The following is a 13,349-nucleotide window of genomic DNA, read 5'->3' as shown; positions in this document are numbered from 1 at the left end:
TTTTTAAGTTTTCTGTTTGTTTGTTTTAGTAATTTCTACCCCCAACATGGGGTTTGAAGTCATGACCCCAAGATCAAGAGTGGTATACTCTCCAACTAAGCCATCCAGGTACCCGTGAAGTAGAAATCATTAATAGCTAGGCCACAGTATGTTATATGTGCTGAAATAATTACCTAGTTTCCTATTTCATTTCTTCACCCAACCCCTTCAAATATATCTAACCTTTCAAAGTAAGAAAACAACTCAAATGTAATAATGAAATGTGAATAAAAGCACAGTCTGTAGTGATATAACTCCAAAATTGGGCCCATGACTGTTCCGTAAGAATGTACCATTTACAGCTAACTGTAGGAGGCAAAATTTACAACCTGTGTGACCATACATAGTGGCCCTAAGTGGCAATGGCAGCACTTTCTGCAGATGTTATCCCTCTCTGTCAAACTGACTTAAAAACACTCATGCTCAGGACTGCAACTACTGTATTTCATTATGGTATTAGTTTCCTTATGCATATTTTATTAAAATTGGAATTAACCCTGTAAGGAAACAATGGTTTGGATTTGAATTCTAAGCTCTGCTACTTACTAGCTGTGTGATCTTGTGATCTTGAACCTTTATCAGCCTCAGTTTGTTCATCTGTAGAAGGGATAATACTTACATTAAAGTTTTGCTATAAAAACAGGATAAAGTACATCAACTACCTAGACTCATGGGCAACTGTTAACTGGTTTCATTTTTGTAAGTGGAGAACATACCTAGGATGCTAGCCCCTGGTTAATAAGCCACTCTTTTCTGCTGTCCCTCAGTAATTGGCATGTATGACTGCAGCACCCTGATTTCACATAACAAGGCTGAATCCAGCCCCAAACCATCACTGCCTTGCTCTTTACTTCATCTACTTCTGATTCTAAGTCTTGTCAAACATGGCCACAAAGCTATGGTCCTTAGGAAAGAAGGCATATGGAGGCCTCCTCCCCTAACCCCAATGCTCTGAAAGCCTGTGTTTGCAACTCCCTTAAAACCCTGCCCAAATTACAGTTTCATTGACTATTCCTCCTACAGCAGAGTAAAATCCATGCATCAGCACCAGGACTACATGCCTTTTTTTTTTTTTTTCCTACAGTACCCACCACAGCATGAAAAATACTAATGCTGCTGGATGAACAAAAAATGAACGAATGAAAGAAAGAATAAATAATTTTTAAAAATGAACAAACTGTGAGAGTGGGTACAGATATATTTTCAAAATGGGAGAGGACTGATTCTAATTCATGGCCCAGAAAAGAGGAAAACAAAGGGGAGTTATAGGAAGATGTTACTCTTTCTTGGGGTGGATAGGGATGTATGTGGGTTGAGGGGGGGGAATAAAGAAGGTTTATGGTGAAATTCACAGGGTCTGGAAAGTGGAAGTGGTCAGTCAGGGAAAGAGAAACACAATACAGATTGATAGAGGAAAAGGCTGACTCTAGATTATAATCACCTTTTTCTTACATAGGACCTGAAATTTATGCAAACTAGCTGGCTGGGAAGATGGTCAACACACAAACTAAATGCCTTCATCTAAATAAAAATTTCCCTGAGCTTTAGGCATGACATTTCATAGGAGTATTAAGGAAAACAGATTTTCCCCATAATGCTATTTTGATAGGCTTTCTGATTTATTTTTGCAGGGAAAAATTTATTGATAAGCATACCCATAACTGATTATACATTCTCAAAAATATTTCCTGTCAGAAAAGCACAGGAATTTATTGATGTTAACATTGTCATTTCTGATCAAAGAAGACAGACGTTATGCAAGAGGTTCCATCAGATTATAGAAATGGCTATGGTATTTTGAAGATTAGTACACAAGGTAATGCTGTGGAAGTTAAATTTCCTTTAACATGCACTAAGCAGAAATGAAGAGTGGTTTAAGGGAGAAAAAAAGCACAACTTCTTTTAAAGAAAGCTAGAGCCACTTTGAAATGCTGCGGATGGGGAAAAAATGTTAAGTAGGAAATGTTACAGATATTTCACCAAAGCATCAGAGAGGTTTTGGGGCACAATTACATAGGTAGAGTTACCAACACACATGCATATACCTGAGTTAATTAAATTCTCCCAATAACACTGTGACATAGTTGTTATTTTCATTAAATAGATGAAGAAGCTGAGGTACACGTCAAGGACTTTTCCAAGATCTCAGAGATGGTGAGAAGCTAACATGGGGCTCACAGGCAGGCACTCTTCCATCTTGAGTGCCCTGGTATCATCAACCATCAGAATAAACGTTGACAAAAATCAGAGGAGAAATAAAACCTACCAGGAAGTGGACCTAATGGAATTAACACACTTGCCTAAAGAAGTTACATTTTTCTTTTCCTTTCTTTTCTGATTTACTGAGTACTTCCTTTGTTCTACATACACACTGAGAAATTTCTCAGGTAAGAAATAATTTTATCTCCTCGGTATACTCAATTCAACTAGCAACTAGGATTTGGAGTCTATCTGGATATGAAAAATGTAGAATGTATAATTGCACATATAGTCCATTTTTCCATATGTACATGTAACACACATATACACACTGTGGTAAATTGCAAAAATACCAATAATCTTTACTCCTTCTTGTTTTTGCATCTACTGCAATAAAACCTTGAAGCTCCTTCTATCAAGAGCTGGACTCTATTTCCTCATCCCTCAAATCTGGGTTCGTCTTGCAACCTGTCCTACCTAGGCCAAAAGAATACAACAGAAGTATGCCAATACAATGCCTTTGCTCAAGAAGCCTTGCACCCTGCACCCTTCTGCTGTCATCTGAACAAACTCAATTATCCTACTGACAGATGAGAGATCACATGGACCAGAAGTCACATCTGGGGCCCTTGACATGAACCCAGATAGAAAATGGTAAGTAGTTCTACAGCTGACCATAGATGAATGAGGCAATCTGCTTGGAAGGAAAGAACCACCCAGCTGAGCACAGCCTAAATGTATGACCTACAGAATCACCAGCTACAGTATTCTCATTGTTCTATAGTCAGTTTATTTGCTCTTTCTTGTACTTCTCTGTACTTTCTATTATGTGTTTATTTAATTATTATCGAAAACACTAAGTGTAATAAAATACAAGAGTCCTTGCAAGTTTCTAAATTCTTTAAACAACAGTCAGGTCTACTTAACTGATGTGCTCAAAAAAAGCTGAAGGCAAATTATTTAATAATAAAAGACAATGCTCTCATTTATCTTTCACTTAAATAAGATAAAAGAAGGACTTAAAATGTACACTTTGTAACGTGGAAGGACACATAAATTTAGTTTAAAAATTTCATCTGAGTTAACTTCTATTTCTTATATTTAGGCCAAATGTGGTATAAAAAAGGGCATCTTTATTTCGTTCTTAATAATCCTTACTGATTCCTAAGACATTATTTCAGTAAAATGAACACATTTTGTTCTCAGGTTTTCTTAAAAAACCAAGAACAGCAACAAAATAAAAACAAAAACAAAACCCCTCAACAAATCTTTTTGGGACTCACTGCTATACCTATCTTTCCTATCATACTAAGTCACCTATAAGGGGCAGCACAAATAATAGGATCCAATTGTTTACATGTAGAAGAGTTTTCTCTCCACTATGTTGCTTTCAGGTGTGGGCTTAGAAAGGAAAGAGGCCCTTCTTACATAGCTCTCTAACTTTCCCAAGACTCTACTGATGTTGAAATAAATGGCCACACTTGGGGGAAAAAAAAAGACTGCTAACTATCAATGATCACAACCTGAATAAGGAGAAACAGATGTTCCTAATACCTGGATTGGCTCATTAAAGGCACACCAACATCCAATAGGCTAACTACAAAAAATTTAAAGAAAGAAAGAAATGAAAGAGAGAATAGGGAAAGGAAGGAACAAAACAGGATGAAAGAAATCACCATTACCTGACAAGTATACTATGGCCATAAATTCCAAGCCAAAGAGCCAAGAACCAGCTAGCAAGTGATGCAAAGAGGAAAATTAATGCAAGGAGGGACACAGAAAAAAGTGACACTTAAACAAGCAATTACTGAGTGCTCCTTACAAGTAAGACACCGTGCTAGGTGCTGAGGATTAAATAAAAGAATGAGAAAGTCCCTTCTCTCAAAAACTGGTAGGAAAGAGAGACATAATTGACCAAAATGCAAAGTATTAAGAATGCCCAGTTGAAGGCATGAAGGGGCCCTTCACAGACTTCACTACAGGGAACTTCTGAACCAGATTGGAGGGAGCCAGGAAGCACTCATGTACACATGTTAGGAAGGCAGTCTGAGTCCAGTGATTAATGCCATGAACTCCTACCATTGGCTACTTTGTGAGCCTGTGGGCACCTATTCAGAACAGTGGTTTTAAATGCATAAAACAAAACAATGAAAGAGTACAGAAGAAACTAATTGAAATAATACTAAAAAAACAAATTTGTGGTGCAATATCTTTGCCTCTTTAATAATGTATTAAATACTAATATCTAGTGGCAGGTCTAATAACTATTACTATCCTACTTTCAAAGCTGTGTAGAACATAAGCAATATTTTGAAATCTCTGTTACAATGGTAATGTGATTTCTACTGTGGACAGAGTTTCAGAAACTGCTAATACCACACTGCCTCAAAAGTAACAGACTTGTTAAATTCTAGCTAGAGTTGATGGAATACAATTATAAATCTTTTCTCATCCTCTAACAGACAAATTTTCCTAGATATTAAAATATAAAAAAGATTTTATCACCTGGAATATTTAAAGGCACTAACAACCTTATAAAAAATTACAACAATATTATTTATAGAATGGTACTTGTATATACTGAAGATAAAAGGGCACAGTGAAATGAAACTCAAAGGAAGCATCCCTGTGAAATTATGGAGGCATTATGGCTAATTCTGGGGTGACCTAAAGTGACACAAGAACCTAACTTTAGTACTGAGGTTGGAACGTGCACTGCATTCTCCAATATCATCTCTCCCCATTGGGTTTTTGAGAGTGGAGAGCAGTTAGTTCACATAAGACCTCTAAAGCAAAGGTTCAGGGAAGAGTCCTGTGTGGCAGAAGGAAGGAAGATTCCTATACTTTGCCAAGGTGGATCTTCTCTGATCAGACCCAGCAAAGTCTCAGCTGCAAATACACCTTGAAGAAGGGTCATCCACCATCTGACAAGATGAGTGATGGTCAGAAATGTCATCTTGGGAAAATCCCTTGTGGAGGCCAAGAAAAACAAGGCTGTACCCAACTCGAGTCTAGCCCTGAGATAAGTACAGCCAACTTGGCAAAGCAAAAGCTGACACCTTGTACCCCTTCTCCACCCACTCCCCTCCCCTCGGTAATATGTATGACATTCCTCAGCCACCCCTGGCTGCCATAAAAGAAAAACAAATAGTTAACTTGCAGAGATCACAATCCTGCAAGACAGGAGTCTCCCTTGGTTTACAAATGTCCTAGAGATTTAATAATAGCACAATTTCCAGAGGGGAATAACTCAGTTCCCCAAGCCCTAATGTTGCCCTCCCCACCATAAAACTGAAGGAGGCTGAGACAGAAGGAAATGGAAATAAAGTTAAATTTCTTCCAAACCCAAATCTCACTAACAAGGGCACTTGATAGGAGAAGTGTGAAACTTTATCTCTAAACCTCCAAGATAGTGTCAGCAATCATTCCCAAGTATATGACCCACTGATATACATCTAAAGGGTCTCACAAGAAGATTTTTATTACTGGTAATGAATAACCTTTCTCCCAACAATAGCTAGCCCCTCAAGGTCCTGGAGACCTTGCTTCCAAATTTTCTTAGAGACTTACATCATCCCCTTTGTCCTCACCCACCGACGAGTCCACCCCTACTCTGCCTTTAAAAACTCTGACTGTATTCTGGTTCAGGATCCAAGTCCCTACTCCACTGTGTCGGGTGTACTTGGGCCCAAGCATAAGCATGTCACTTCAGGGTCCAAGTCCCTACTCTGCTGTGTTGGGTATACTTGGACCCAAGCTTAAGCTTGTCAAATAAACCCTCGTGTGATTGCATTGGTGCTTAGCTCCTTGGTGGTCTCTCAGACACGAAAACTCGGGCATCACATCCTGACTGGGTTCTCCATCTATATAATAATGTTAAAAATAGTGTAAATCTGAATATAATTGTGTATGCAGAGCCAGCAAAGCTGGAGAAGTAACTTCTCCAATAAATAGGCCAAAATGGACATTCCCATTTCTCTCCAGAACTCTTTTACCTTCTCAACTTAATTATTTCTCCCTAATTCCTATGGTTTAATAACCCATGAGATATTATTATTGTATTTTTTAAAAACCATTTTATAAAAATCCCTACAGGGATCTGAGTAAATAAATTAATACACACTATTCTTCTTTTACCAAACTCATGCAGTAGAAGTCACTCATATAAATTTACCTTGTATAATGAAAGCTTTCTTTGTAAAATTACAGGCACTAGGAAAAAATCTTCTACCCAGAAAAACCCAAATCCTTCAGGCTTCATGAAGAAATAATTGCTCTATTGGCAGAAATGCACATGCAGACTCAAAAAAATGTCACAAGTATTTAATTTTCTACATGTATGTTTGTTCACGTGTACTTTTATTTCTTGTGGGTTTTTAAGTACAAATATATAATACAGTGGGAAATGGTGGTAAGCACTTTTCCAGAAGATTTAAGGTCTTATTCACTTTAATGTCTATAGAAGATACTGAGAAAAAACTAATTCTTTTACATTTGAGTCATTAGCTCACATCAGAGGTCTTGTTTGGTAGGTAAGTGAAGAGGACTGGGACAGAAGAAACATCTCTAGATGCTCACTCTGTTAATGTAGGAAACTCTCAACAGGTCGGCATCACCTGCTTTTTATTCTGAATAGTAAACAACTTACTTCAAAAACAGCAAAGAGGAAAGTTCATATCAACTGGTGGAGTTGGAGGAGTATGAAGTCTCCCACTATTAAGATGAAACTTGACACGAGCAACTCCTAAGTCACGTTCGAACTCATTAGTTGCTAGTGAACATGGGAGTCCCTGGATGCCTGCCCTAAGAAGCTCTACCTTGGGCTTTTACATTTCAGGAGCTCTTCAGGCTTCTTGGGTAGCAATAATGGAATGTGGAGAGAACTACAGGTACAACAAAATCTCAATCATTCACAGCAGGCTCTGTAGGTGTAGAAATTAACAAGCTGATTCTAAAATTTACATGAAAATGGAAAGAAACTAAAATACTCCAAGTAATCTTGGAGAAAAAAAAAATGCTGGAGGAATTACAACTTGGAGGGAAGGAGAAGGAGAAGTAATGGCTCAACTATAGGGTAATACAACTTAAAAATTACCTCAGAGGGGGCATTTTCAACAGAGAGAAGCAAGCATCTCTAAATGGTATTCTTCCCAAAAGGACTTCTAAATCTCAACTACAGTTGGGGAATGGGTTAAAAATAGCTTAAAATAGATGCCAAAAAAAAAAGTTCTTATCAAGGAAATCCAAAGTAAATCAGACTAATTAAATGGTTTTATAGTTTTCTGTGCCACCAAGAAGGAAACCCAGGTAAATAATGACACCATATAAACTAACCCAAGCCATAGTCTCCAGTTGGAAAAGTGACTACCAAAACAGTAATCTAAATGAAATGTCACATATGCTCTGACCCTGATGATCTGGTAAACCTCTCTGAAGTGCAATTTTATCATCTATAAAATGTGTACAATCATATACCAGGGAGGTTGTGACTGTGAGGACCAAATGAGATAATGTAGTTATGTATGAAAGGGCACAGTAAACTACAGAAGGCACTGTACAAATATTAGGCGTTACATTAAATTTTATTCACCTTATCTACTTTGATACACTGCTCCCAACAAAGGAGCGTTGTCCCCCTGAATAGAAGAGAACATCATGGTGGGATAGGCAGTTGTGGTTCCATAAAGATACCGTAGTTATATGAGCATAAGTGAGGGGGAGGAAGAAAGAGAGGGGGGAGCAAGAAAGGAGGAGAGAAAAGAAGAGAAAGAAAGAAGGGGGTGTGGAGGAGGGAAGAGAGAGAAAGACACAGCGAGTGAGAGATTGATCTAAAGTGAAGCTTCCTAGCCTTCTTTTGAAATTGCAGGAGAAATAGCCATAGGGACAGTTGAAGAAAAGCTGGTCAAAAGTTTTCTATTGCCCATCACAACAGCAGAAGTGCAGAATCTGCCTAGCTACCCCACCAATGTTAATCAAAGAGGACAAACCCACAAAATCTTTCCATTATTAATCAAGAAAATATCCATCTACCTCTCTATCTAGTGTTAATTAAATGCATCTAAGTGCCTAACACCATGCTTGAAAGAGAAATGTGTGGGGTTCCTTTGGAGGCAGGAAGGGATGGCAAAAAAACTGAGAGGTTTCATAGAAGGAAGCTTTCCTTTCCAGTTTCATGACTGTAGCCCTCATGTTCTCTTAAATATCACCTAAAGTTAATCTCTGTGGTCCCCACAGCCTTGGCAAAAGCTACTTCTCAGTATCTGGTAAGGGCACCAGTCTATTCCAAACACATGACAGATATATATAATAACAGATATGAAGGTAAAATTAGAAAATATTGAATACAAGGGTTTGGAAATTTTGTATTTTCTTCTAATTCCTGAGAAATGTATGAGGAAAGGAGGGACAAACTTAACCAAAGGCCTTATCTAGTACTCAAGGAGGGACAAACAAAATGGAAGGTAACTGATTGTAACTGATTACGATATCTAATGCCCACAAAAAAAGAGCATTTCATTCCTTTGCCTCCTGCCCCTTTCAAAGGATTCTGAACGCTCGATCAACTCAGTAACAGCTCACAGAAAAATTAAAATAATGCTTTATTTAAAAATGTCGAAAGAGTAATTTCTTACATTTCTTCAGATACTGCCCTCTAAAATTTCATAGATCCACTACACATGGTGGGGGATAAACAGAGAGAATCCATGAGATCTCACAAAGAAAACAGAGAGAATCCATGAGATCTCACAAAGAAAACAAGCCAATTTCAGATAAAGAATGGTGAAGGAGGGGGCGTGCCTCAGTGGGTTGAGCATCTCACGCTTAGTTTCAGGTCAGGTTGTGATCTCTGGGTTGAGATCAAGCCCCACTTTGGGCTCTGTTCTCAGTGCAGAGTCTGCATGGGACTCACTCTCTCTTTCCCTCCCCAGTTACTTGCGCAAGCACATGCTCTCTCCCTCTCTCAACTAATAAAGTAAATCTTAAAAAAAAAAAAAAAAAGGAAATAAAAGAAATGGTCAAGAAACCACCTAATTTTGCCTAGAAAGAAAAGAAGTGCTGATTTGCAGCTGTGAAATCATCAGACCCCAAGATGGCTACCAACATCCTGTGGAAAAGGACAAAGAAGCTGGATAACCTCAGGCTGACTGGCTTCCTGCCAAGAGACCTCACAAGGGCTTTTTAGTTAATCCAGGGTTTTATATATCATGTTTGTTCAAAGTGGACATGTAATGTTGACCTAGAGAGTAGATTTTTAGATAGAAATGTTGGAACTCTTTTAATTGCCATTTCTATTGTTCATAGTAAATAGTCTTAAAAAGTTACATTTTCATTACATTTTGTCAGTATCTATGGATTTCATTACGACTATGACATCTAATTGCTGTTTTCTACATGAAGGAATAGAGAAACTCTGTCTCTTATGCTTTACAAGATGCGGGAATGTCAAATAACCCTTTCCTGTTGTCTGTCTGTTGACAGATTCCATTTTTATTTCTCCACCTCATCCGTGGTGCTTCACTCTAATGTCAATGTTAAAATATGGGATTAGTGTCACTACTTAATTTTCTTAACAAGCTATCAGACAATAATGCATGCTTCAATTATTTTCTTTTTAAAAAACAATTATAACTTGTTGAAAAGCTTAACATTTTCTGGGTACTGAGATATATTAATTCTGTGAAAATGTGAGCAAGCATTTTACATGGAAACACACCTTACCTATACTGAAAAATGAAACGAGGTAAGTGGTTCTTGGAAAGACTTGATTTCCTCAGTATGTGTAGTCCCTGAAGTTGGCAAATATCAACTGTGCCATGTAAACATTCCTTCATGCAGTACAAGCGTGATGGGAATAACAGAGCCAAGGAGGAAACGAGCAATGTCAAGTTTCTCCTTGGGATTCTGCTGAGTCTGCTTTTGTGATAAAAACCAAACACCTGCACCAAGATGCATCTCTTTCTTGATTTTTTTTTTAAATAAAATAAGGATTCATTTGTAGTTTTACAAGGCCAGAATAAAAAGTTCAGCAATACATTCTTTTCTGTGAAGCCACACATTATCACACATTTTGAGAGAGATGAATATAACCAAGGCATCAGATAAGAGATCTCCTACTAATCAAGACTCTATAGAGGGTAACTATTAACACTCACCTTAAAAATACGTTAGGCCTCAGCCCCCCACATGGCTTCCAAATTATTTCAGGGGCTCCTCCGGCCCTCAGGAGTAAGTATTGCCTATTTGCAAAATAAATAAGGTGTCCCACAAGATATATGTTCTAACATTTTTTCTTTGCATTTGGATATTTCCAGTAAATACATTTGAGATGCTGTTCTTTTATCCAACCAGATTAAAGGATCAGAAAGTCTGGAGAAAGGCTACTCTAGGGGAGGAGATATTTTTCTGAACCCCTTGGGACCTGACTCTGCTTTCTACTCCTGGATGATGATGTGGTTTGCTGACCCTATATCTGATTCAAGAGCTGACTGCTTGCAAGAATTTCCTTAAATGGAAGGGCCCAGACTCTCAAAAGTAAATTTTTTTCTAGAATGGACATGTAAATCATTAATACAGAGCAACTGTATGGTCACAAAATATGACCTTTATTCAGACCCAACAGCAGCCAACTCCACAGACACTGCCACAACTCTGTAGCCCCTCATAGGGAACAAGGTAAAAGAGAAGAACCACTGGCATTCAGCCTCTGCTCTGACTACATGGTCTCCCTATTCTGATCAGTTTCTGTATCCCTGCTGATTAAAACTTGAATAGGCAATGGAGGCATCTGTTCTCTCTTCCCACAGATTAAAAATCCCTTGGAGCACTTCAGTTAGTATCAGAAATGTATCTAAAACACCTGCAGATGATGCTTGAACTGCGGCTGGTGCAAAGACCCTTCCCAAGTGGCCAGACTTGGAAAAAGATCTGGAAAAGGGGGAAGTACAGATGAGTAAGCTGAAGATGGCTCAATTTGAGGCACAAGAGCCTCTGGCCCAGAGTCTATGAGGTCCTGTGGCAAGCTTCTGGGGATAGTATCAGTGGAACCTCTCCTCTATGCCCCACAGCCAGGGCCAGTGACTCAATACCAGGGCTGTCCTACCTTCTGCTGTGGGTCCACTCAAGCCCTTTTTCTCCTGACAAAAAGCATGGCAGAGAGAAGCTCTACACTCTCTGATCCCTACCCTTCCTGTGGAAATGGCTACAGAAGTAGAAGGAGGAAGCTAAATGTGGGGTATTGAATAGAGGGCAGAGAAGTATGAAATAGGACATATTTTGTTTTCTTTATAAAATTAAGAAAAATGATGTCTTCATTGGTTTTACCTGATAAAGTGAACAAGAGGACAATTCCTTCCAAAAGTAAATATTCTAAAATGTCTGTTCTAAATATTTCTTCTCCCAGGCAAACCTGGTGTTAACTTTCTCACTGGGATACATGGATTGAGATCTCAACTAAACATTTCTATTGATGAAAGGGTAAGGGGTTTCTCTTATTTACTATATGTTTGATTGAGGAAGACTGATCAGACTCAGGCCTGAATCACTGTAGTATTTTTTTAATCCTTGTTAAGAATTTTTTACTCCAGGGCGCCTGGATGGCGCAGTGGGTTAAGCTGCTGCCTTCGGCTCAGGTCGTGATCTCAGGATCCTGGGATCGAGTCCCGCATCGGGCTCTCTGCTCAGCAGGGAGCCTGCTTCCTCCTCTCTCTCTCTCTGCCTGCCTCTCTGCCTACTTGTGATCTCTCTCTGTCAAATAAATAAAATTTAAAAAAAAAAAAAAGAATTTTTTACTCCAGATCTTTTCTTGGGTTAGAATTCTGGTTTTCAATCTCAGTGCAAAGTCAGCAGGGCATATAGAAAATAACATATGTAGAATAAAAAACCTAATACAAACACCAGATAATTGTCCATAAGTCTGAGAAGAGTATGTCAGTCATAGCAAATGTAACTGAACAGAGAGGGAGTTAGCAATATCTAAACTCTAATAAGAAAAACAACATCCACCAAAACAAACCTACTGCCAACAAAACACAAAGACACCCAGATCTGGGAGACAGGAAGAGATCATTCAGATCATTGTTAGATGAGTGTTAGCTAAATTCTGGTTCTCTTCTATAAAAGATTGGGAGAGAAACTAAAAGTGGACAGAGTTGAGCTACAGAACTGAGCTCCAGACTAAAGGAGTGAAAATAAAAAGGAAAAAGAAAGGATGGATTCAATCCATTGCTGAGTTTGATATGTCAACCCTGTTGGAGCCAAGGCAAACTCACTGGCATTAGAAGGGCACACTTAGAGCAGACAAAACTCATAGCTATAACCTCCTCTGTGAATTCTACCTGATTGCCTTTAATAGAGTTAGAAGCTTCCTTCTTTCAGTTCCTAGAACATCCTTATCTTTATTTAGCCTATCTTATTATGGTCATAGAGCATAGTAGCTAAGAGCCTGGGCACTGAATCAGGTTGCCTAGTTTTGACTATTCTTCCCTTTACTACCTATGTGATATATAAAGTTATAATTTAAGTACCCCTTGCCTCAGTTTCCTCAACTGTAAAGAGGGGTTAATAGTAGTACCTACTACAAATGGTACTGTAAAGATTAAATGACATAATACTTGTAAAGCCTTTAGAACACAACTCACGTTGAATAAATGTGTATCATTATTTTTTCAAAAAAGTACATCTGTGTACAAAAGGTGTGTGAATGAGGGCAAGTCATGGGGAATGTTTAATGTTAGGCTAAGTTTTAAAAAAAAATTGTGTTTTTATTTCCAGGGCACTCCATGGATCCCTGTATATTGAATTGAACAGTTTCAAAGCAATCTAACTGAAGTTCTCCATAACTAACCTTTGTACCTAGATTATTTTTTATGAGTTGACTAGATAAATGTTAAGATAAGAAAAGAGAGGCGGGGGGCACCTGGGTGGCTCAGCGGGTTAAAGCCTCTGCCTTCAGCTCAGGTCATGATCCCAGGGTCTTGGGATTGAGTCCCACATCGGGCTCTCTGCTCAGCGGGGAGACTGCTTCCCTTCCTCTCTCTCTGCCTGCCTCTCTGCCTACTTGTGATCTCTGTCTGTCAAATAAATAAAATCTTTAAAAAAAAAAAAAAAGAAAA

The 13,349-nt window shown here is 38.5% G+C and overlaps 1 protein-coding gene across 17 annotated transcripts in view; it reads right to left on the bottom strand.

Annotated features, from left to right (window-relative positions):
- KDM4C (lysine demethylase 4C) overlaps window positions 1–13,349 on the bottom strand; it is a 518,729-nt gene that overhangs the window by 73,099 nt on the left and 432,281 nt on the right. For 9 of the 17 annotated variants that reach the window (XR_014301838.1, XR_014301840.1, XM_082695162.1 and 6 more), the window contains one exon: window positions 586–636. The exons of the other annotated variants lie outside the window; for them this stretch is intronic. Coding sequence is in view for 7 of the 9 variants with exons in the window: in XM_082695162.1 (XP_082551288.1) it covers window positions 586–636 (51 nt within the window). In the remaining 2 variants the exon portion in view is untranslated. The remainder of the gene's footprint in view (window positions 1–585; window positions 637–13,349) is intronic. 17 annotated transcript variants of the gene reach the window in all.

The sequence above is a fragment of the Mustela nivalis genome (assembly GCF_964662115.1).
Source record: "Mustela nivalis genome assembly, chromosome: 13".
Taxonomy (NCBI): Eukaryota; Metazoa; Chordata; class Mammalia; order Carnivora; family Mustelidae; genus Mustela; species Mustela nivalis.
The sequence above is the reverse complement of the archived record's forward strand: the minus strand, read 5'-3'. Positions and strand labels throughout refer to the sequence as shown.